The sequence below is a fragment of the Hippopotamus amphibius genome, chromosome 5 (assembly GCF_030028045.1).
Source record: "Hippopotamus amphibius kiboko isolate mHipAmp2 chromosome 5, mHipAmp2.hap2, whole genome shotgun sequence".
Taxonomy (NCBI): Eukaryota; Metazoa; Chordata; class Mammalia; order Artiodactyla; family Hippopotamidae; genus Hippopotamus; species Hippopotamus amphibius.
This window is the reverse complement of record NC_080190.1, coordinates 60,655,686-60,680,886: the sequence shown is the minus strand read 5'-3', so window position 1 is coordinate 60,680,886 and position 25,201 is coordinate 60,655,686. Positions and strand designations below refer to the sequence as shown.

Sequence of the window (25,201 nt, the reverse complement as noted above, 5' to 3'; positions counted from 1 at the left end):
ACCCATTGTAAATTTTATGTTGTTAAAAAAATTTCAGCGGATGTACTATTCTTACATTAACTGTGTTCACTTAATTTTGTGTAATAAAAATTTTGCATATTTACCTCTCTTATCTCTTTTATATTTGGTTACCATAAGTAATTATGATTGTTTCCATGATGCCCAGTATTTCGATTGTTTTAATGTTTTCTTGTTATATAAGTGTCTGCTAAAATTGTTTCGGAAATCACCGCTCTCAATGATTGAAAAGGTCTTTTACAGCCCTTACATTCGATGATTTGATTATTTGTGTAAAGGTCCAAAAAATACCCAGTCTGGAGCCCTTCCTTCCTTTTTTCCATTCCTGGTTCTTTCCTTCCTTCCTGAATTCCTCCCCTCCTTCTTCCCTTCCTCTCGTAAACATTTCAGAACTACAACTCTGGGCCTGATGGCTTCTTAGGCATTGACAGAACTGGTAAAAACAATGGCAAACTCTGGAGGTTGTTTTGCCTGCAGAGGGCCTCCTGATTCCAGAAAGCCTTTAGCACAACCCTCCCCTGCACCCCACCCCTTCTCTGACTGACTTCTGCTCTGAATTACCCCTCACCTCCCTCAGTCAGCTGAATGCTCAGCTCTTGACCACACTTCCTTTTGCCCTTTTGGGCCCTTTCTTGGTCCCTTGGTTCCTGACTTGCCCTCAATCTCATCATACCCCCTTTTTTTCCTCTCAGTTTTTTGGCCTCTGGCTCTGCACCAAAATGTGGTTTTCCTGTTCTGCCACCTGTCTATTGCTCCCAACGTAGATCATCTGAGGTGGAGGCTTTCTGTCTGTCCTCACACCGAAAGGCCTGGTGCCTTTACGTGTGAGCAAGTGGGAAGGCTCCACTTTAGGCCGATTCTGTGGCTTCTAACTTAATACTTGAGATGCTGTCAAGTGTTTACCTCTGATGCTGGCAACTTGGCTCACACTTTTGTGTTGAATTACAATCATGGTATGTAGTTTTCTCTTTGACTTTAAAATGTTTCATTCATTCAAGCATTATGCATTGACTTCTTTCTGTATTTCTAGCAGCATGTTGGGTACAAGGGTTAATAGTATAGCTAATCTCAGAAAGTTAATAGAGTTAATCTTGAAAGCTCTCTGTTAGCATGAAAAAAAAACAAGCAAGGGTGTAATTACGGGTCCATGTGTTCAGCTGTCATCATGGAGGTCAGGGTCAACGTTCCGTGATGACGCAAAGTATGAGGATCAGGCTATGAGCTGGTGACTCTTAGTAACCAGCATTAATCATGAGTCTAATTTCTTTTTTCCTTCTTTTTTTCTTTTTCTTTTGATGAGTTGGGAATGCAACCAAGGTCCTCGTTTTATTTTTCTTGGTATCCTCTGCACAAGGCCTGGCATATAGTAGGTGGTCATTAAATCCTTGATAACTAAATGAGTGATGCTTTTTCTTATGAGAGAAAATAAATGTTTTTAGAAGAGTCAGCTTTATACCACAGTTTCAGAGAATGAATTGTGATGAAAAGTGAAGATTGCTTTTACTTGAAAGAGGCTGACAAATTTCCCAGACCTGGGATCACTTTATGCGGTGTATGATTTAAGGGTGAGTGAGCATGCCAGAGCGCTCCACTTGAGCTGAGTGATGGGGAATGAGTTGTGGAGCTGTGGTCTTAGATGGTATTTTGTGAAAAATAGTTGGAGATTTATGGCTATTAAACAACTTTGTAGCTGCCCTCTTCTTGTCTTGAAGCCTGCCAAATCTCTCCTCCTGTGGTCTGTATCATGTTCCTTCCGGGCATCCATGATGTTCAGAAATATCCACTGGAATGCGGGTTTCCATGGAACGCACCCAATGGGAGGGGGCTTGAATTTTACACATCCATCTGAAGACATTTGTTTTCTGAAACCGCAGAGTGAAATTCTCACTTTGCAAGTCTCTTGTACTGTACTTTTGTTGACTCTTTTCCCATGAGGTTGCCAAAGTTCTACCTTCCTTCCTGTGTTGTGGAAATTGCAAAGCACAGTATATTAGTGACAATTATCATTATTGATGTGAGTTTAAAAAATTATTAGCAACTCTCCAGCTGCGTGTAGGAGATGAATATAGAAACCTTCAGTATGCTTTGGCAGATCTTAAGCAGAAGGACTTACCAGGCTGGAAGGAGCATTTCAAGCCTTGGTGTGAAGAAGGGGATTTATATTTACTACTATTTATCGGCTTTTTTTCATTCTGTTGTCACACTCAGTAGCTTTGGAGGAATTAGAAATGGAATATTTCATCACAAAAAGCCAACCAGAGTTGGCCGTAATCCGTGTTGGGCGAGTACTAGAAAACTGTTAGAGGAAATTTCCTCTAATTATGAGTTTATATCAACATAGGATGTATGGATCAGAGAGACAACAGGAGTCTGTTTTTTCAATTTTCATGTTTAATTTTGAGAAATTGCAAAAACGTAGAAAAGTTTGATAAATAATGAACACATTTAGCTACCATGCAGGATTTGTATTTTCTAATATTTTGACATATTTTTTCAAGTCTTACCTTTCAACAAAAGAAATAAACCTCATCAGCGAAATCGAAGCTTCCCCCTTTCCCATTAGCCCCAGTCCTATTACTCTGCCCTCTGGCAGAGGCAACCATTTCCATGAGTTAGTGTATAACTTTTATAATTTTTAGATCTTTCCGTACACACATGAGAGCAAAGAACTACACATTTACATAAATAATATTGCAGTACATTTATCATTTTGCAACTTGCATTTTCACTTTTTAATAAATTCTTAGACCTACTCAAATTGAGATATATAAATCAGCTTTATTGCCCTTAAGTGCTAAATATTATTCTGTCATATGAATATACAACATTTTATTCGTCTATTTTTCCTCATTGATAGACATTTGAATTATTTCCAATTTGTTCTATTGTAAATAATGCTGCCATAAACATTGCTTTATGTTCTACCTTACAGACCTGAGTAAAATTTTCCATAGTGTATATATTTTAAAGGGAATTGCAGTACCAATTTTCAATTTTATTAGATATTGCTAAATGACTCTCCTAAGTAGTTGAACCAGTGTACATTCCCACTGGCAAAGGAGGAGAGATTAAGAGTTTTGTTGCTTTTCATTCTCTATAGCACTCGTTATTGTGAGACTTAAAAGTTTGCCAACTATGCTGGATAAAAAAAACTGTGTTTTGTTTTAATTTGCGTTGCCTTAGGATTAGTAAATTTGAGCATCTTCTCTTTTATGTATTAAAGACTCAGGTTTTCTCTGCTTTGAATTGTCTGATATTTCCTTTGTCCATTTTTTATTATATTTTTATTTAGGGACGTAGGTATTCTGGATACTAATATATTATTGTAGATGTTACAAAAATCCTCTAACAGGAGTGACTTAAAAAGTAAAATGTGAAAGTGTAGTTCTTTGCCATGGATGGTCAGCAAATTTGGCAAGTACTTAAAGATTTGAGAATTACCTGTAGCTCTGAGGATTCCAATTTACCCCAATTTCCCTGTTCCCATTTTAGGTGTATTTTCTTAATCCAAGTAAAAGAAAATATTATTTAAAAATTTCCACTTATGTTTCTGTTATTTCATTCTTGATATACTATGTGTGTATTGCTTCAGTCTTCAAGGGGACTTCTTTATTCCCAGGCAGGTAGTATGGAAATTTAAGACATTGTCTTACCCATTTCTTTCATATGAGAATTGTGCTTTTCTGAATCATGCTTCTAAGCATAATCTTTAACATCACTATTGAAAAGGTCACATGGACTTCATTTTGCTAAAAGCCAAGTCAAAGAACTGGTAGTTAGAATCTTGGTTTGCAGTGGTTTTCCCAAACATCCAGCCATGAAAGTCTCACCAAAAGGCACAGTCTGCAAAATTGTTCTCTTCCTGGATTCCTTTCCATGACTTGAGTTTATAAATGGACACTGAACAGAAAAGTAATTAAGTGCTAGGTGTAGAATGATGACTGCAAAACAGAATTCAAGCCACACAATTTTTGCTTTGACTGCAGTTGGAAATAAAACTTAAATCTCTGTTTTACTCTTGGTTACAAAACTCATGTTTTGCCCAGTCAGAGGTATTTGCGGAAAGGTAGTTTCTTCCAGTAATTTTAGGAAAAGCTGTCATCAAATTGTCAACAGCCCAAATTGAGATTAAAAGCACCAAGAAACATCACAAGATAGCAACCTAAAACTCATCCTGGAATTTAAGGCTTTTTTAGGAACAAGATGGAGCAGAAACATTGATAGCGAGAGAAGCTACAACCTCTTATGGCGGATATAGAGTAGATCTGTGGAAGAACAGTCTAACGACCCGTGTATCCTGCCTCGAGCACTGAATAGATGCCATATTCAGAACATATCATTGTGTCTCATTTATTATGTAAGAATTACAGAAGCCCTTGAATGCCAAATGGAGAAATACTTGGTGATGCTAGTGTTTGAATTTTAATCTAATTGCTGACTCTCTTGCATGGTTGCAGTGTCCCACGTGTCTAATGATGCAGCATCTAACAAATCTTAGTTACTTCTTAAAACATTTTTCTTGGCGACCAAACTTTGATATTTCTAGACCCAGTACTCTTGGATCAAGCTTTAAACACCATATATTTCTCTTGCTGATGAAGTGAAGTAATGCTACCCGAAATCTGTCTCTACCTTAGGGACAGAGCTTCTGCTTTTGCACCACTCAGAACTCTTTCTGTAAGTCTCTACTGAAAGCTGCTTAATCAAACATCTCAAATGTCAGAAACGGGGTTTAAAGGGTTTTTCTAGCAAGTAGGTCTAATCTCCTACTTAGTTTTGATTCCTATAATGTCGATAATCTCTTTGGAGAAAAGGCCTGCTCCTACCAGGGCAAATATATCCCATAGAATATATTTCCTTTTCCAGAAAGAAAAATGTAGCATTAATGAAATTTACTTTTTCATGAAGCTTGGAAAGGTTGTAAGCTTAGGGTTTTGATCCTAGCAGATGTTCTCTTTTGGATATTAAAAAAAAAAAAAAAAAAGTAGTGTTTGGTTCAGAAATCTCAGTAAGAGTTACAGTAGTGATGTTTCGTGTTCCAAGCAGCCACACTCTGAATGTGACATGCTGGTCATTAGCTCTGAGTGACACCTGATTCTCCAGCTCTGGTCCTTTCCTCCTGCCTTAGCCCCCATGAATGTAGTGTTAGGGAAAGAGAGTTAGCAGCCTGGGTCACACCATGTAGAATCAGATGGTTAAAGAGCTTTGTGTAAAGTAAAAAAAGCATCTTCACTGATAGATTTCATATTTCCTTTTAGGTCCTGAAATGGCAAAGTTGTGTTGATAACCATTGTATTTCAAATTTCAGATGGATTTTTCAGTGCTATTGTTAAATGTAGCCAGAACCCCAGTTTTAGGGTCTGCAATGATTTGTATCCTTCCTTAGGGTCACTTCATGCTGCTGGGCCTTATATCTTCAGCTTCCCATCATCTCCATGCCACTGGGCCCCGTATACCAGCCCTGTTTTTCCCATCCACCCTGGGGTCAAAACTCACCTCTTCGCTGGTTTCCACAGAAATCTACGCACAGTGAGCCTTCAATCTGTGGGAATTATTGGTAGGAGGCCTGTGACAGAAATCTAAGTCTGCAACAGTTCCTGCCATCAACTTCTCTTTTCCTTCATCTTCACAGTTCATCACAATAAACGAACTGTCCCCTTGTCTCAGAGCCCTTCCACCTGTACTAAGTACCCTCAAAGCTTTGTATTTGACCCTACACTTACCAGAATATTATATCAACACAGACAACTCTTGCTTCCTAAGAAGAGTCTCAGTCCATAATATTTTCTCCAATCCCAGATTCCAAGGAGACAAGTTTGGTAAATGAAGATGTTTAGGGTTTAGTGTGGCTTCATGTTGCTGTGCTTTTTTCATGCAGGCCTCCAGTGACAGCGTTGCTGCCTCTCCGAAGAGCCACTACACACCCCTGCCTTCTGCTTCCAGGGAACTCACCAGTCACCGAGGTAGGAACCCTGCTTTTTATTGCTCTCGGTGGCTGCAGGGAGGGACACGGAGCTGTGCGGAGCCCAGGACTCATTACTGCTGCCTCGGCACTTTGGAAGGAACACAGCACTTTTCAAGTCCTTGATGAGAAAACCATACCTGTCAAGCCTAGCGATTTTAACTCATATTAAACAGAATTTAGTGGCAGTCTGTTGGGAAGGCAAATAAGTCTATGGTGGAATATAATTTTGTGATTTTTTTCTTTGAACAGAGATTATCGTACTTAAAAAATTACTAAGGAGGTCATTACCTCCAGAGAAAGTGGTGGAGAGAAATTGGGAAACTCACTAATGTTTGTAAAAGTGTCACTGTTTGGGAGTATAATAGTTGAAGTCTATAATTTCAAAATGAAAGAACTCCACATTACAGCTAAAAGGAATTCCAGTTTGCCTAGCAACATTAAGGAGAATCCGTATGCAGTTTTCCCTGAAAGCTCTGATCCTCGAAACGTTAATGTTGCTTGCCCAGTTCTTCCAAAGCCTTGAATTCCTATTGCCATCTCTAAAGTCTGCAAGGAATATAATTTAAACATGCTTTTATCCCTAACCTGGCTGCTCAGGCCAAGGACTATGTGATCACCTTTGCTGGAATTGGTTAGGACAGGAGGAGGCCATGTGATGTAACTTGTTTACCCCATTTCATTCTGGCTATGACCACCGTCATGTTTCATAATTGTCAATCTACCTTCCAAGGATAAGTAAGAACAGGCTTAGGTTGAGGGCATTACATACTTTAAGCATTGCTTCCCTAAGCAGGAAATCCCCCTCATACATGCAGGACACACTGAATAAGGGCTGTTCCAGCTTTGTCATCCAAGCTGCATAGTAGGGTGGATGGGTAGGAGCCAAGTCTGTAGAGATGATGAGAAAGTAGAGCTGTCCCTCTAAGGAAGACATGGGGATTTTGGGCAAATGGCACACAGATTCTGCAGCAAATGATCAAGAGAGTAATGCAGGATTCCAGGGGTCTATGACTTGGACCTGTGTTGTTTGTTTGACGCCTGGGCTCAGTAGAACTTTTCTACATTTAAATCTGTGTTGCTTCAATTAGGGTTCAATTGTGATTCCGTTCAGTAAGTGAAAAATTTGTGAAAATCAGCTTTCCTCAAAGTCAGGTAGAATAAATAGCTGCCAACATGTTATATTTTGAGGGGCGTGAACAGATCTCTTCTGCTGAATGTCCTTTTGAAGGTTTTGAGTATATCCCTCTAGAGACTGCTTTATTGGGGGGGGATTCCTCTAGGCAAATAATAGTACCCTATCTAGAAGGAATAACAAATTAAGCCTCGCATCATATTCTCATGGATTTATTTATTGGTCTCTTGTATTAGAATAAGGGTAATGTTACTGCATAGCCTGTTGATTACATGAATAGGAACTGAAGTCTCAGAGCCCTCAAACCTACTTGAGTTGATCTGGCCATGAAATTGAGATTTCACAACAGGTGGACCCCCATAAGTGATAGTCATCAGTAACAGGCAAAAGTCATCTGTGATTGTAACAGAAAAATAAGAAATCTGAACCTCAAAGAAATGCAATATAAAGCAACAAGTTCTGAAGATATTTTGGGTAATATTTGGAATATGGAAAAATGCCTAATGTGGTTAGAGTTAAAAGAGGCAGCCTTGAATGACATCAGCGCCCAACATCAATAGGAAAAATGTTATTTGAAGGGAGCCAAGAACAGGTGTCTTGATTTTCCTGAGCAATTAATACACATTCAATGCATTGGTTGCCTGATCAGTGCTAAATACTTGGAAATTGAAAAGAGCAAGTCAGCATCATGAAACAACAGCCAGGTCTTTGGACTTATGTTCATGAGGAGAGCAGTAAAGAGAGAACTGAAGAAGCTCATTAGGCTGAATTATTACTGGACTCATCTGTGTAGGGAAAATATGAGACTGATGTATTTCAGCTTGGTGTGAATCATGCTGTGACAAATGAGGAAAGCCATAGTTTTCAGCATCCAGAATGAAAGCACTTAATCCATCTTGGTGTTTTGTTTTGTTTTGTTTTTTTGTATTTAAGTTAAAGAAATCATTCTAAATTTTTGATTCCATAAATCACCAAACTTTTTGACTGTCATTTGTTAATATTTTCATGGAAACACCCTACAAATGTGTATCCAGAGAGGTGCTTCCACATTATGGAGGCAAATTACACCCATTCTTTCCCAGGTGAAATCCTCCATGATGTCTGAAACTTGGTCTATAAAGTCCTAAGTGGAAATTCTATTTGTAAATAATTTTTGATTCATTCGGTTCCCAATCTCTTTTCATTCCGCACCAACAGCTACACAAACTGGTGGGCAGTAGTTCATGTGCAAATTGCTATTTTTCTATACATGTCATTTTCCCTTTGCTTGTCCTTTTATGTAACTTCCAGTGTTGAGTATGATAGGCCAGAGATTCATATCCTAAGGACTGTAGATTCAAATGCAAAGGCAGTCTGGACCCAGAATAATGATGGGAAGACGGGGGACTCTATTTTTCCATCTGTAACATAGAGATAATCTAAACCTCATAGGGATAGTAATGCCCAGTACTTTGTGCTTCCTGCAGGAAATTTTTACTGATCTTTCCCTTCTTGAAGTACTTACAACATTTGTTTCTATCTCCTTAGTGCAATTGCTTATATTCTGCTCTGCATGACAGGGGTCGGGTCTTGAACTCCTCATAAATGAAGCTCCCTGAGGGGCAGTACAGATTCTACTCTTCTTGTCTCACATCACTAACTCCTACTCATTCTTCAGCTGTCAGCTTAAACCAAAGCTCCAAGAAAGACTCCTCTGATCCCACCCTATCCATTTGCATTAGGTCAGTTTTCCCTTTTCAGGGACTGTCTTCCTAGGTGGCAGCTCTTGGTGGGGGGTGGGGGGTTGGGGTGGGGTTGGGGTGGGGTTAGGGGGTGGAGGTGCTGGTGTCTGTTTACTCACCACTATATTTGCAGTGCCTGGCACAGGGCCTCCTACTTAATCAGAGATCAGTAAATATTTGTTCAGTAAATGGTGATAGAAACCCAGGGCAAAATCAATGACTTAGATACCTCTTGTTGCTATCTCATTACCTGGTTGCATGTAAATTGTGAGGTAACCTGATTGCATCTGAGGAAGGAGACCCATCTGCCTTTGGGGGTGAGCACATACTGAAGGGGGAAGCCGGAATTGTGGACATCAGACCTCAACTCTTTTGCTTTCAGAATCTCAAACCATCTTTGACGGGAGCTCTATCTGTTGGTTCATTGCCAGACGGCATTGAGCCATATTGCAGAGCTTCCAAGGAGATCATTATTTTCATGTCATCATTTTCAAACTCTGCTGTTTTGATGATAGAAAGGAATAAGATGGGTTGAACAACTCATGGGATTATTTTACTAAAACAGAAGCGCTCCAAGAAGGGGCTGGACTCTCAGTAAGATGCAGGTTGTGGTAAAGATCGGGTTTTAGAACAGTCCACTTAAAATCTCTCTGAGAATTCTCCTCTAGGTCTGAGCATGTCTTCAGAATATGGGGTACGTGGGACTGTGTCAGTGATGCCAACTGCTACCTAGTGATAGTCTGCATACTACCTCCTCAATAGGTAGCCACATTATGAGGTATGTTGAAATGTTTGTTGGAGAAATGGATGTACCCCTGCTTGCCATGTATTGCTGCTCTTTATCTGGTAGCTGTTAGAAGTAGAATTTGCATCTTTATGGACCATTGTGTCTTTTGGGAGAACATTTCTATTTAGAGCATAGACCATAAACAAACCCAGTAAGGTGGAGAGGGTAAATATTAGCTTTCCCATTTAACAGAGGAAGACACTCCCAACAATTTCTAGGCGAGCTGAGTCACTCAGCAACAGAGGCAAGGAAAAAACATCCAAGCTCTGTGTCCTTGATTCCCAGGCCACCCCAGGCATTTGTCCTTTACACAGGACACATGAAGCAAATGCAGGACTCACGGTGGCACTGTGCTGGGGGGAAGAGGAGAGAAAGTACAGGGAGACACGGCCTGGAAAGGTCCACTGCCAGGGGTGCATTTCCAAAGGCTGTGCTAAGGCTATGGCAAAGTACAGCATCCTTGCTAATTTCTAGCAAAAGAATTGCCTGTTACTCCCCTGCCTCCACCCTTTTTTAAAATTTACAAATCTATACATTCAGGAGCAGAGATAATTTGAAAATCCACAGGGAAAAATGCTATGGTCTTAGTCTGAACTCAGACAGGGAGAATTATGAAGAGCTTTAATGTAAGAAATGAAAGGCTTACACATTCAGGAAAGGACTGATAGGGAAGTTGTCACCCAGAGTCTCGGCTCTGAGACCAGTGATTCTTAAGAGCTTGAAGAAGTCTGTGCATCTCAGGAATACTTGGGAATCCCCTACTGACTTTCTCAGTCTGCAACACCCATGGGGCGGTGATTCTCAAGAAGTTCTTTGAAGGCTAGGACTATCCATGCCTTGCCCTGCCCCTCCTCTCTGGATTTCTCAGCGTCTCTCTTTGACCCACTCTAACCGAGAACCATGCACAGAGGGAATTTTGGGAAATGTAGTTTCTAATTTCTCCCCTGAGCTGCAGAGAAAACCTCAGAAGGGGGTAACGGTGATGCCTAATTGAAACAGACAAGCCAGCACATCTACCGTAATCCCACCTTGCCAACAGCTATCACGTTGAGGGTCCCATTCCAATTGTTTGCACACACATTTTGCAAAATAATTACAAACCCAGTGAACATCCCTGAATTATTACTTTTTTTCCTGATGCTTATACAATCTTGAAGATATGCCGTAGTTAACTTGTCATATTAAGCATTGGACTTTAAAAGTATGAAAGAAAGAAAGCAAGAAACCGAGAGGGAATCTGTTATGAAAACTTGCTTGGAGATGATAATACCTTACTTCTATCCATTGTTGGCAATCTTGCCATTATTTTTATTGACACAGTTGTTAGAAGCTCATCCTCTTCTCCAACCAGGGGCTTGGTCTATTTGTGTTGGAAATTGATTGCTGGGACTGTCACAGAGTGATTTACATAGCAACTTATCATAATTAGTTACCGCTTGCAGTTTCCTTAATGTGAGTTGAATTTTACGCCTAGCAATTGATTTTTCTGTATTTCTCCATGAAGCAGCTCAATGTGTGTCATCCGAAAAGGAAGAAAAAGATGGAAAGAGAAACTGCAGGCATTTTTTATTTTTATTTTTTAAACAGTTTTAGCCTGAGATATCATAAAGTACATTTTCACAGAAGCCATAAATGCAGAGGGTTTTGCTTCAACTGTTTAAATAAGCCAAAGTGAAATGAATCAGAGGAAAATTAAATGGATATGGGAGAAGATGTATCAATGTAGACAAAGATGTTTGGGATGGGGAGATGTTGGCCAGAAAAACTGCGCTCCAGCAAGCAGAGTACTTATGGGAGGGCTTAAGATGGGGCTGCTTGATAACCAAACTTCATCACGATTTGTTTTAGACTTATAGGATTTAGAAGCAATCTGTCTCTTTCAGACAATTTAAAACCCTTTTTCTATTTTTCATATTTCTACCATCTTGCTAATGTCAACCCACAGGGAATGTGAAAACTTAAGTAAACTTGATCATTATAAACAAAATCTACACAGAATAATGGCAAAGACTGAAGGAAAATAGGTGCATTTATTTGGGTTCTCTTACCAGTTTAGCATCAAGGAATCTTTTGGCCTATGGCTTGTTGGTTCTTGTTGGTTCTCACTGAACATTTAAAGAGATGGAATAAGCAATCTGATGGTTACGGTGCCTTTGCAAGGTAGGTCTCACCTAAGATCAGACCCGTGACTCAGGCAACTTGTTTATTTGTTGCCTTCTGTCTTCTAGAATATTTTGATTACTATTTCAAGGGAGCTAACCATCAGATGATTTCTCAGAAATGTGACTAATTCATTGAAGCGTGATGGATCCAACTTTCCTCTATGGAAAGTGTATTGAAAGCTGTGAAAAAAAGAAACAAAGAGGTGGGTAGGGAAAGCAGGAGAGGGAGAAGGAGATAAAGAGAGAGAGAAGAAAACAGAAAAAAACAATCACGTTGGCAATTGACAAGGAAGCACTCCTTGCTGAGGGGAACAAGGTTGGTCTGTGAGTCCTGCCAAGCAAGTGCATGGCCTTGGTGCCCCTCTCTCAGAGGCCATGCTGGGGCTTTGCCCTGGCTGTATGGGGGAAAAGTGTGTTGGTTCCCTGTGCAGAGCTATTATTAGCGTTTTCTAATTATGTAAAATACTTTCCTCTGATGACATTTTCAACAGAACCCCTCACTTTAGTTTTTTCTTCCCTTTATAATGCTTTCATGGGCTTAGAATCTTGGTGGAAGTCTCAGATGCTGAGAGATGCTAAAGTTTCCTTTATTTAATCGAGGTGACTAGTGATTTGACAGTAGTGGTTGACAGGTTTATTTTATCTGTGTGGCAGCGGGAGTCTATTTTCAGTGTGTGCGCTCTGTTCCTAAGTAAAAGGACTTTACTAAGTGCTGAATAAATTGTACTTTCCTTTCATTCTAGACCTTGCTGAAATGGTTTAAAAACTCTAGTCTGGGTCATCAAATTCATCTCCCTGCTGCTTTGCAGGGTCAATAGCTTCACTCTGTGAGGAGCGGGGCTGGGTATTGGAATGGAGGGTGGTGTAGATTAAAACTTCCGCATATATATAGATAGATGTGCATGTGTGCGCTCGCTGTCTGGGAAACTGGCAGTGATGGAAGAGCAAGCCAAGTGGAATTTGAAGATAGATGAATCTGTTAGACTATTACCAGGACTGGCATGGACTTTAGCCAGGAACTTGAAGCAGCCTCCTTTAAGCATTTGGAATCCGTAGGGGTCCATTTCCTATCTTTTTTCTCCAAGGATGATTTTTCATTTGCAGTCTCCATGATTGCTTTATTTCTACACTTTGGGCAGAACTGTGGTTCACTCATAGACATAGCAGGGCAATGGAGTTGGTTCCTCCATTCCAGAAGTAAAGCAAGGAGGGAAAAATGGAATCTTGCTCCACACCCCCAACAGTAATAAACCTTACTTCTGTAGGATGAGAGGTCAGAAGGATAACCCTTCCGCCCAGCAGATAGACCAAATAAAAAAATAGTGGTAAAAATATGGCCCTCTGTTTTTTAAATAAAAAAAAACAGAGTGTCTGGAATTGACAGAATTGATTCTAAATGTACTGAAGTTTTAGAGACATGAGCTGTTTCTTCTGCCTTCTGTTGCAAGGGAAGAGCTGGGATGTGGTCAAATAGGACACACCTGAGAGGACAAGTGCTGCCCTGAGCACCATCATTCAAGGAGTCCTCCAGTATGTCTTTGTCTTGTATCCACTGTGAACAAAGCCTATGTTAGGGTTTGGGGAGGACTCAGAAACAGAGAGCATGGTATCTGTCTTATAAGAATTTATAGTTTGATTGAGGCGATACCAAAAATGAGGCAATGCCAAACAGATATTATATAATTAGGAGTCACCTTACTTGGTAAAGCCTTAAGTGCTAAAAATGCTTAGAAAAGAAGGGAATCAGTAAAGGCTAGACTAGTCGGGCATGGCTGTTTGGAGAAAGTTGGCCTTGACTGAACTTTGAAGGACAAGTAGGACATGACTAGGTGGAGGGCAAAAGAAGGGCATTCCAGAATAAGGGAAAGGGGGTGGGGGGAGGTAAGAATAGATAGAACTGACTGGAGGAAGGGACCCAGTTTTGAAAAATTCAGAAATAAGTTTACTTATGGAGAATGGATTTGTATTATGACAGGTCTTGAACAGGCATAAGCATCTAGATTTGATTTAAAGCTGTGCTACGTGGTTATTAATCTGCAAGCAGTATGCAACGGAATTGGAAAGAAAAGAGCCAGGACTTGAGGAGGCCACTGTGGGGTGGCCTTGAAGGGAGTGTGGTCCAGTTTTAGAAGCTTTGGATCTCTTGACATGAAGCTATGTGACTGCAGACCATACTGCCTCCGAAGAGTAGGTTTCAAGCAAAGGTAATTTAGGAAATAACTTGGTAACAGATGGGAAGGACAGCTGGGGCCAGGACACTGCCAGTGGAGCAGGGGTGGGGGCGATGTAAAGGGACGCTTATGGCCGTGGTGGAGTTGTGGTTGGAGGTTGCTGACGGTTTGGTCTCAGGGTATCCCTGGCTCAGGTGTCAGAGAAAATGGACAATCAATGCTTTTCTTCCCCATGTTATTCCAAGTCTTTCTGATGTTGGTTTTTGAAACCAAAATTTAGAGCCCAGCATCAATTAGGATAAGGGTGAAATAATCTAGCATTTGATGCTAACGGATGGAGTGGCTAGCAAATAGGGGAGGGAATATGAGAGCCATTCTGTAACGAATGCAGATGGCTGACTTAATGACTGATTCTATTTAGAGGTAGAGGGTACCAGAGAACACAGAGCGAGGAAGCCGGCCTGGCTCGTGGGAAGCTGTCGTCTCTGCCTGTATCCCCCTCACTTTCCCCCTTGCGGGATTCTGCACTGCCACTGAGGCGTGAGCTATAATCTGGCCTGTTAAACGGAAGACTGCTGGAATGAATGTAGTGGAGCTCGTGGCAACAGGAACAAACATATAAGAAGCAGGCAAGGCTGCCACAAAAATGTGTTCTCATTTGGGCCTTTGGCTCAAGATGAGCTACATTCTTTTAAAAACGAATAAGGGCCACGGGTGTTTTATTCCTGAATGCTGGGTTTCTGGAAGGCGAGCTCTTTGAAGCCGATGCTTTTGGTCGAGACTGTTCTGCTGAGAGCTCTGCCCAGCCTGAACTTCTCAGGCCCAGGTCTTTCCACTCACGTGTTTCCCCTTCTCTTAGAGAAAACTTTACCCCTGCCCCAGGTTTTTCCTCATGTAGAGCTTTTACAACCTTTTTGGAACAAATAAACAAACATCTGGAATCGTGTGGTCCATTTAATTAAAAAGTTTGCATTTGGCCAGAAATGGTAAAATCATGAAAAATGGCCTGTCGGCGAGCTCAAGAAGGCCAAATGATGACGTTGTTGGCTCCAAGTGGATTGAAATTGAGTGAGTGAACACCTGCTCAGTTCAGCCTTCTGTCCTCCCGTTCCCCCTTCCAGCCATTAATATTTACTGCTCTGGGTCTTTATCCATCCTAATGAAATTCTTGGTTGGGGCTGGTCAAGGGACAGGGCTGTTACTTTTCCAATAACTTGGGATTTGTTGGGATGTGTGTACTTTATGAAGGGTGCAGAATTGGGCTTTTTGACTTCTCAGTTCCCTTAATCAGAATTCCACATGCTTCAGGTCACTGCAGGCGCCTGTTTCTGTTTCTTAAATCAGTCAGCCAACCCTAGTTTTTTTGAGAGGAACCCTGAGCTGGGGGGTTGTGGGAAATGCAAAAGAAGCTGTCAGCTCTGCCTTCAGGAAACCTACAGTCTAATTGGGGGAAGAAGACCCTACACATGGGAAGCAGAGATCAAGATAGATGCAAGAGTGCAGGGAAGGGAGAGGTTAGTGGGAATGGAAGTATGGGGAGGTGGCCTCAGATGAAGGTGAGAACTGAGTTGAAAGCCAGTAGGTGAAAGGAGAAAGCTGGGTTTATTTTATCACATGGGAGCGGCCACTGCTAAGTTCTTTTTACTCAGATGTGAAGAAAGGGCTTTACTCTCTCCATTCTTTGCTTCCAAATGTTCTAAGACCTCTTTCTCCAAGTCACCTCATAGAAACCTACAAACAGAGAACAATGTGTGCTTAATACAGAAACACAGTTTCAAAAGGAATCTTCCATCCCCTGCCTCCTCACGGGTACATTTCCACCCAACGGTTTCTCCTGTGCACTTTGAATATAGAAAGTCTGAGGCCACCACCGGAATCCTCCCTGGGCCTTTTCAAGAGTGTGAAAGAGACCAAGTGGAGTTCTTGTTTAATTTCTGGCTGTAATCTAGGTGAGGAGTACATGTGAGGAGGAACCTTAAAGCAGGAGTTAGTTAGGATGATTCTGCCTTTCTGATGAGCTGCTCCTCAGCAGGGCATGCCTGTGGTGAAGTAAAATATAAGTTTCATTTGCATGTTACGAGAAGAACATTGAGAGTATTTGGCTTTGCAGAGTGTAGTGCTCTGATATGTCTTCCACTTGAGAATTTAATCCTAGGATAAAGTTATCCTAAAAAAAAAGATGAGTCTTTGTTGTTGTTGTTGTTGTTGTTGTACAGAATACAAAGGAAGTATCTAGGGGGCTGGAAACACAGTGCGTGCCATTTAGGTTGGACCTAAGGAAAAGATGAGTATTGTTGACCTCAGGTGTGGATGGGTAAGGGCGATTGGGAAATCACCGTTCCCCAAGGCCTTTTACTGAAGGGTGTGCTCATCCATCTTGGAGAGTTGAGTAGTGTAGCCTGAATGAAGTGAAATGAAATTTATACAACTTCCAAATCCAATCAGGATTTGAAACACAGATCCAGGGTTCTCTTTGTCAATGCTAGTTCAGCTTTTTTTATAAAATGAAATCAGGGTTTCACCTTGACCCCTCTGGACTTCTGCAAGCACAGATAGATACAAGACCACATTGGAAAAACACTCCACTGTTGTCAGAGGAGTTCTTAGTCCTGGACTCTTTATTATTCTGGTGCATCTGTTTCTTTAAATACTCTCTGCAGAAGCATTAGCATGAAAATAAAGAGTATAGCAAGTTGGAATTTTCCATTTGTAGCTTCCTTAGTCTGTGGGGTCAAAGTTCTATCCTCAGGGATGCTAATGCAAACTCTGTGTGCTGTTCCAGGGCAAACGTTTCTCAACTAAAAGACAAGAGGGGGTGGGGAGCCAGGAAAATAATGCAATGCTAATTCCCCAACACAGACTGCCTGGAGATTCCAATTTAAATCGCTGCTCCCTTACTCCTATTCCCACCCTCCCCCAAAGAAAAAAAAATATCCTGTGTTGTAAGGACAGACATCTGTGTAAGAGCAATAAAACAGTCTTCTCTCTTGTGGGTTAGCTCTTTATTCCTTTATTTATCTTGCTATACCTCATCCGTTTCTCCAAAATCAAGGAGAGTCAAAGTGGATAAGATGCAGTCCCTTTCTTTGTTTTTGATTAAAGAAACCCATATAACCATTCTCCCACACAATTTTTTTTTCCTCAAGAGAGAGCTTTCCTTCTTATGTCTAATTTCTCCCTTCATTCATCTGCCTCCCTGGAATCTTTCTAGAACTTGCTTCATACTGTATACAAATCAAATAGCTAAAGTCCCCTGGAGAACAAGTTAGTCAGGGCAGTGAGTACTGGCATATCTGGGAGATAGTAAAGCATAAGAAGAATTAAAACAGCATAAGGAACAAGTTCTGCATCCTCTGTTTCTTCTTCTGAAGCCCTAGAAATTTGTAAATTAATTAAACAAGTAGCTACAGAATATATACTCTGTACCAAGCACTGTTCTAAACATTAGGGATAGAGGGATGAATAAAGCAGGAAAAAATCTCTGCCTTCAGAGAGTTTACATTCTGGTGAGAAAAAGGATTGATAGATAAAAAAGAAAAGCCCCATAGAATATGTTAGAGAAAAATATATGGTGAAAAGACAAGCAGGCAAAGAAGATGAGGGATTGTGTATCAGTAACTAGAGGCTTGATAGCCAGAGAAGCCATCACTGAGAAAGTGGCATTGAAGTAACAACTTTAAGGAGGTGAGAGATAGGAACTTGAGAATATCTGCGAGGAAAGTTCATCTAGGCAAAGGAAAGAGCACGTGCAAGGCCTTGAGTTAGGAGCACGCCTGGCGTGCATGAAATAGAGCTAGGAGGCCAGCGTGGCTGGGGTAAGTAATTCAGCAGGGGAGGGGTGGTTTGGGGGGAGTAGAGATGAAGACACAACAATATCAGAGGTCAGAACGTGTAGCATCTTGTAGGACATTTACTGTGACTGAGGCAGGAGACTGTTTTAAGGCGTTAGCAAAAATGATGGAAGTGATATTACACTACTCTACACTACTCCCTACCGGGGAATTTTAAAAAACCTAACCAATAACTAACTGGAAAACAAGAAGGGATATTGTTGTTGATCAGTAACTATGTAGACTTTGTGCAAGATGGATAAGATAGCATTAAAGAGGTTAATCACAGCCCAAAATAAACATTAAGAGAGCTTCTTCAAAATGTAGGACCAGCTTCAGGTGTGTGTTAAGCACAGGGAGCCACTAGGGGCCTCATAGTAGCCAACAAGGTAAGCCTCCTCAGTGGGTGGTCATGTGGGTCAATCCATCCATATGCCTGTCCCCATCCTTAGTTTAGGCATCACTTAACAGAACCATCTCTAAGCCAGAGTAGTAAGTGTCAGTGATTGGAAGAGTGCAGTAAGGTGGCAAGAGTTGGTAGAAATGTAATAGTCATAATAGATGGGCATGGGCCAAATCAAAAGACAGAGTACTCCCAGGTTTGGTAAAAAAGGAAATGTAAAATAAAATGCTTTTTAAAGAGATATTTACAATAAAATGACATAGCTTGAAAAATATAGGGATTACAAAAAACAAACAAACAACAACTTGATACATGCTAAAAACCCAGGGAATAGCAATGTTAATATCTCAAAATAAGACTCAAGATGATTACTGAAATGATGAGGAGGGATATTTTATATAATTAAGAAGATATAATGAGAAGCTATAATAATCACGAATCTCAATACATATAACAACATGGCTTTGAAATACATAAGGCAAAAACTTTTAGAAATACTAGATAAAACTGACAGCCACAATCACAGTTGAAATCTTTAGCATATCTCCATAGAAAATTACAAGTGACCAGAAATTTCACTATATTTTGTTGTTGTTGTTAAATAACAAAATGAACATGCTTTTAAAAAAAAATATATGGAATTGTCACAAAAGCTATCCAGAAATTGAGTCATAAGTGAAACTGTACGTCATTGTCTTTTACAAATGTGAGTTGGATAATCCTCAGTGAGAAATTAACAATAAAATTTAGTAATGTAGTAAAAAAAGTACTTGCCTCATGACCACATAGGACTGATCTCAAAATTAAAAGGATAGTTTACTATTAGAATTTATCAATAAACTTGTCTTATGGGAATATTGAAAGGAAAAAGAGATTACATAAGATCATGGTAGTAGATACAAATGAAAGGAAAGAAGAAAAAGAAAAGAAAGGAGGGAGGGAGGAAAGAAGGGAGAAAGAAAAAGGAGAAAGAGAACGAGAAAAGGAAGGAAGGGAGGGAGGGAAGAAGGGAGGGAAAGAGAAAGAGAGAAAGAGAAAGGAAGGAAGAAGGAAAGAAAGAAATGAATTTAGTAACCATTTTTGCTCACATAGCTTAGCAAACAAGAAATAGGTGGGAACGTCCCTAACTTGATGAAGATTATATGTCAAAAAAAAAAAAAACTACAGCAGTCTGTAGAGGGAAGAGTAAAGGATTAAAAATATTCTCATTAAAGTCCCTGAACAGACAGGTAAGGAATATTCTATATCCCCTTGGAGATGCTAGCCAAGCAATAAGATGTACTACAACAACAACAAAAGCAAAAATGAGAGCAATAAAGATAGCAGTAAATACAACATTATTTGCAGTCAGCATAATTTACATCATTTTTCTGTAACAGACCAGATATTAAATATTTTAGGATTTACAAGGAAGAAGATATTTGTCACAACTACTTAGCTCTGCCTTTATAAAATATATGACAAAACTAAAGCCCATCATGTTTGTAATAGGAAAAAATGTAAATGTGCTTAATTCACCTATTTAAAATACTTTGGCTCATAAGGCAAAACCCAATTATCTGTGTTATATAGAGAAACAAACAAATTGACTCAGAAAAGCTGGAATAAAAGGCTGGAACAAAAAGAAAGCAGGAGTTACAGTCTAAATATCACAAGGTCGAATTCAGGCAGAAAAGCCTTAAATAAGACAGAGAAGTCATTTTCTTTTTTAAATTTATTTATTTATTTTATTGGCTGTGTTGGGTCTTTTTTGCTGTGCGTGGGCTTTCTTTTAGTTGCGGTGAGTGGGGGCTACATTTTGTTGTGGTTCACGGGCTCCTCATTGTGGCTTCTCTTGTTGCAGAGCATGGGCTCTAGGAGTGTGGGCTTCAGTAGTTGTGGCACATGGGCTCAATAGTTGTGGCTCATGGGCTCTAAAGCACAGGCTCAATAGTTGTGGCACACAGGCTTAGTTGCTCCGCTGCATGTGGGATCTTCCTGGAGCAGGGGTGGAACCCGTGTCCCCTGCATTGGCAGGTGAATTCTTAACCACTGCACCACCTAGGAAGTTCAACAGAGAAGTCATTTAGTGGAAAAAGACACTAGTTTTTTATGTTCACTGATGCTGTGAATCAGGAATTCCAAGACAGGAGAGTGGGAATGACTTATCTCTGCTCTATAATGTCTGGCGCTTCCGCAGAAGACTTGAAGTCTGGGAGCTAGAATCATGTGAGAACTCATGTACTCACTTGCTTGGTGGTTGATGATGGCTGTTGGCTAGGGTCTAAGTTCTTCTCTGTATGGTCTTCCTTTGTAGCCTAGTTAGGCCTAGAAACACCTTAGCACAGTGGCTGAGTTACAAGGGCAAAAGAAATTCATGACAGAGTAAGAGTCACACAAAAGATCATCAAATAGATCATTTTTTATGGTCTATGTCTGAGAAGTCATGTAACATTACTTTAGCTACATTCTGTTTGTCAGGTCAGGATACTCACAAAAACCCTGCTCAAATTTAAGGGAAGAAAAAAATAGATTGTGCCTCTTGATAGGGAGTGGCAAAGTTCTAGAAGAGTTCTGGGACCTCCAAATATTGCTCTGACCATTTTTTATCAAATGCAGTCTTCCACAGTAATGTACTTGTTCATACACAAAATTTCAGTGAATTCCAGGGAGTAAAGGTAGTACAGAAAACTCTGGTCACGATGTAGTAAAACTATGAATTAATAACAAAATCAGATGGCAAAATGGATCATCATCAGATATGATGATGAAACCATTACCATTAGAACCTATGAGATAGATATAAGGCCATGCTCCGTAGAAAACAGCTTTAAGCACATGTATTAGTTTTTTAAAAAAGGGAAAAAAGGTAAAAGATAAATTAAGCATCAGACTCAAACACTCAGCTAAATAAACTGCAAGAAAATGGAAGGAATGAATTATTAAAGCTAATGAACAGTGATAAATACAGTAATAATACTGTAATAAAACAAAACAGTATAATGAATAAAACAAAAGATAACTTTTAGAAAAGTGAATCACTAACATAATCAAGGAAAAATAAAGAGAATGCAAATATACACTTACTTATACATAGGTAAAAAAAAGCCACAGAATGAATAGAAAATTAAAAGAATCATAAGAACTAACTTTGTTCAATTCTGGGCAAATATCTGAAAATCTAGATCAAGTGGATAATTTTCTAGAAAAATGTAATTCCCCAAAACTGACTCCAGAAGAGGTAGAAAATTGAAACAGATTGATTTCCATAGGAAAATTTATATTTTTAAGGACCTATCACCACCCCCACAAAAGCACCAACTCTAGGTAATTTTACAGGGGAATGTTATCCAACATTAGAAGGGAAGATATTCAGTAGTACTCTGTTAAGTATTTAATAACTGGGTCTCTGTGAACACACACATGGACTCACACACACACACACACACACACAACACATACAAAACAAACACCTCTCCCCCACCATGTGTAGTGTTTGCTAATTTCCACAGCATGAATATTTCCACCATGACTGATTTCAAGCTGCATATGTGATGTTACTTAATGTGGACTTGGGAAGAGATGTACACAATCTGTTCTTGTGAGTGAGTGCAAGCTGGCTCCTGCACACCACAGTGATGATTCCAAGTCTATTTAAATTGTTGCAGAGCATAGATAAATAAGTATTTCCAAATTCTTTTTATAAAGAGCATAAAACCTTTATAGAAAAATTGATAAGAATTACAGAGAAAATAACTACTGTTCATCTGGATTATCAATATAGGTGCAAAAAATTCTAAATAAATTAATTATTAAAAAAATCCAGCAGCATAAACAGAAGAGTAAAATATTATGACCAATTAAGATGTATTCCTAGTATGCAATGAAATTGCAATATTGATATCCATTTATTTATTTAATCTTTTTAAGAGATCTAAAGAGGAAAGCCATAATCCTATAAGTGCTGAGAGGGTTTTGGCTAAATTCAATAACCATTCTTGATTAAAAGCATGCAAAAATAGATATATACTTCCTAAACATGATAAATCGCATCCATCTCAGTCCAAAAGCCAACATCAAGCTTAATGGGCAAACATAAGAGGTATTCTTATTAAAGTAAGGACAAGATAATATATCTGTGACCCCCACCATTATTTAATATTTTACTTGGAATAGTAGCCAATGCAATTAGACAGGAGAAAGAAACTATAGGCATGAGAATGGAGAGCATATGGCAAAACTGTCATATTTACAGATGATATTATTTGCTTTGACAATTGGAAACTCAAGAGAACTAACTGAAGGACTAACAAGAGAATTCAGTAATAAAGTAAGGTATAAGGCTAATATACAGAAGTCACTAGCCTTTTTTTTTAAACTTTCACTCTTCCCACCCCACAGTCCCTTCTCTCTCAGCTTCTCCCCTTCCAGTTTCTTTTCCAGGACCCACGTTTGCCCTTTAACATCAAAACAGAAACCAGCTAGAAAGTATTTTTAATTTAAGACTCCAGTTACAAAAGCAACATAAAAGATATAAATTGGGAATATCATAATAGTACATGAACAGAAACATATTATCTTCATGAGAAAAAACTTTAAAACTCTCTAGAAGGACATACAAAAAGTCTTGAAGATATGAAGAGACACACCATATCCTTTTATGAGAAAACACAAGGCCATAAATATGTCAATGACCTGTTTATTAAAATGTAAATTTATTATGAAGCTTCATAACTACCAAATATTTTTTTTTCTTTTTAACTAGGAAAAAAAAAGAATCTAAAATTAAGATGGGAAAATAAGCAAAAATAATAACAAGGATCATTCAGAAAAATAATTGTAGTAAGAGGAAATTAGATATCAAATATATTATAAAACCTCAATAATTAATGTGGTACTGGTATGCAAATCACCAAACAGACTAATGGAATAGAAGAGGAAGTCTAGAACTAGATACAGTTACAAATGGGGATTTAGTATATGATAAAGTTGTATCTTAAACTGGTAGGGAAAGATAGACTATTTCATGTATGTTCTTGGGGCAAATGAGTAGGTATTTTGAAAACAAAAATTTGGATCCATATCTCGTACCTTACACCAAGATAGATTACAGATGAAATTAAATTTTTAAAAGGAAAAGAAAAAGGAACCATGAAAGTCCTAAAAGAAAATAGAGAACTCAGAATTCAGAAGCCCCAATTTAAAAAACAAAAAATTGAAAAATTTAATCTTATTAAAAATACTCAACTTTATTTTTTTTAATCTATTACACATTTTTAAAAAGACTTTTGACAAAGTCAAAAGACAGTGAACTTTAAAAATGTTTGGAAATCATATCACAATGATAGATTATATGTATTTCTACTATATGAAGAGTTTCTGAAAATTGGTTATCAAGTGATCAACAACTCTGTATAAAAACAGGTCACTAATTGCACACCCAGAAATACTTGCATATGATTTAGTGAAATATATGCAGTAGTATTTATTGTGGAATAGATGTACCAGCTATATATTGACAATAGTCAAGTACCTATCAACTGAGAAATGGTTAAATAAATTATGGTATGTCGGATCTCTGGACTATTGTGTAGCTCCATCAAAAGAATTAGGAAGTACCCTGCAAAATTATATGAATGTAGGCAGTATTTATCATTAAAGGCAAAAGACAAGGTGCAGAACAATATGCAAAGCATACTACTATTCATGCATAAAAGGTGGAACAATAAGAATCTATGTTTGTAAAAAGACTCTGAAAGATGGATGGTAATAATGATGACCTGTGGATGGGGAGGGACAATAAGGAACGTGGGAAGACTGGGTGGGAGACACGCTGTTCACTACGCACGTGTATTTATTTTAAAATTTTGAACCATATTCAAAAATAAATTAAATTTAAAAGAATAAAATAAAATTTGTATAGCCTCTAACCTAACAGTTACACGTGTCGAGGAGGAAGTATGCAGAATGATGTTCAGTGCAGTGGTTTTCTGGTAATAAAAAAATACCAAGAGAAATTATATTCCCATCAAGAGTGGAATGGTTAAAGTATGGTAAATCATGATATTGAACACTATGAGGAGTTTTTTCAAAAGTTAAGGTAAATAAGATACTAACATAGAGCGCTCTCCAAGATATATTTTTGAGCAAAATCAATGTGAATACAAAACATTTGTATACGATGATAGAATTTATGTATTTAAAAGCACAAAATCACATGCATATATACTCAAGCATATACATGTGTATAAATGCATAGAAGCAGTTTTGGGAGGATGGAGAGAAAACCCCTGATATTAGTTACTTTTACAATGTGGGGAAGATCCAAATTGGAGTGGCAAAAGAGTAGAAGATCAAAAAGACTAGTTTTTTCAATATCTGAATTAAAAAAAAGTGCCAGTATTTTACTCCTGTAAAATAATAATAGAATAAATAAAATAATAATAAAAGCACTAGTAATAATAAAAATAAAAATAATAAAAGATCCAAAGAGGGTAGAAGCTTTGGGTAATCTATAACCATTTCAGAGACTGACACTTTAGTTCTCCAAGGACAGTGATAAAGAAATAGTTTCCTTGAAAATGTTCCTTTTCTTCAAATGTAAATAATCCAGTGTTGAGAATCCATATTATGCTATCTGTACTCTGTAACTGTTGAGGAATGGGCTATTCATATGAATTAAATTTTCAGGTAAATAAAGAGATGTAGAGAAAAAAGTGAAGTGATCCAGGCATCTTGCATGGCTTACTGATTTACTGAGAATGGGAAGGGAGATGTCTGCATTAGTAAGAGCTTCTATTTATTGAATGATTTCTTTAGAGCCAGGCACTGTGCTGGTATTTTACATGTGTTTGTGGTCTCATTTAATCATGGGAATATCTCCTAAAGCTGGATATTATCCCCATTTTATATATGAGGAAATTGAAGCTTAGAGAGAGATTGTGTAGTTTACCCAAGGTCCCAGTGCAAATAAGTGTCCTTCATGAGATTCAAAACCAGGACTGACCCTGAAGCCTGTGTTCTTTCTTCTGTT

General features: G+C 38.8%; 1 protein-coding gene across 1 annotated transcript in view; it reads left to right on the top strand.

Moving 5' to 3' along the window:
* Positions 1-25,201, top strand: part of LRMDA (leucine rich melanocyte differentiation associated) — a 1,013,857-nt gene that overhangs the window by 811,518 nt on the left and 177,138 nt on the right. The window contains exon 6 of the mRNA XM_057734349.1: positions 5,897-5,981. Coding sequence (XP_057590332.1) covers positions 5,897-5,981 — 85 coding nt within the window. The remainder of the gene's footprint in view (positions 1-5,896; positions 5,982-25,201) is intronic.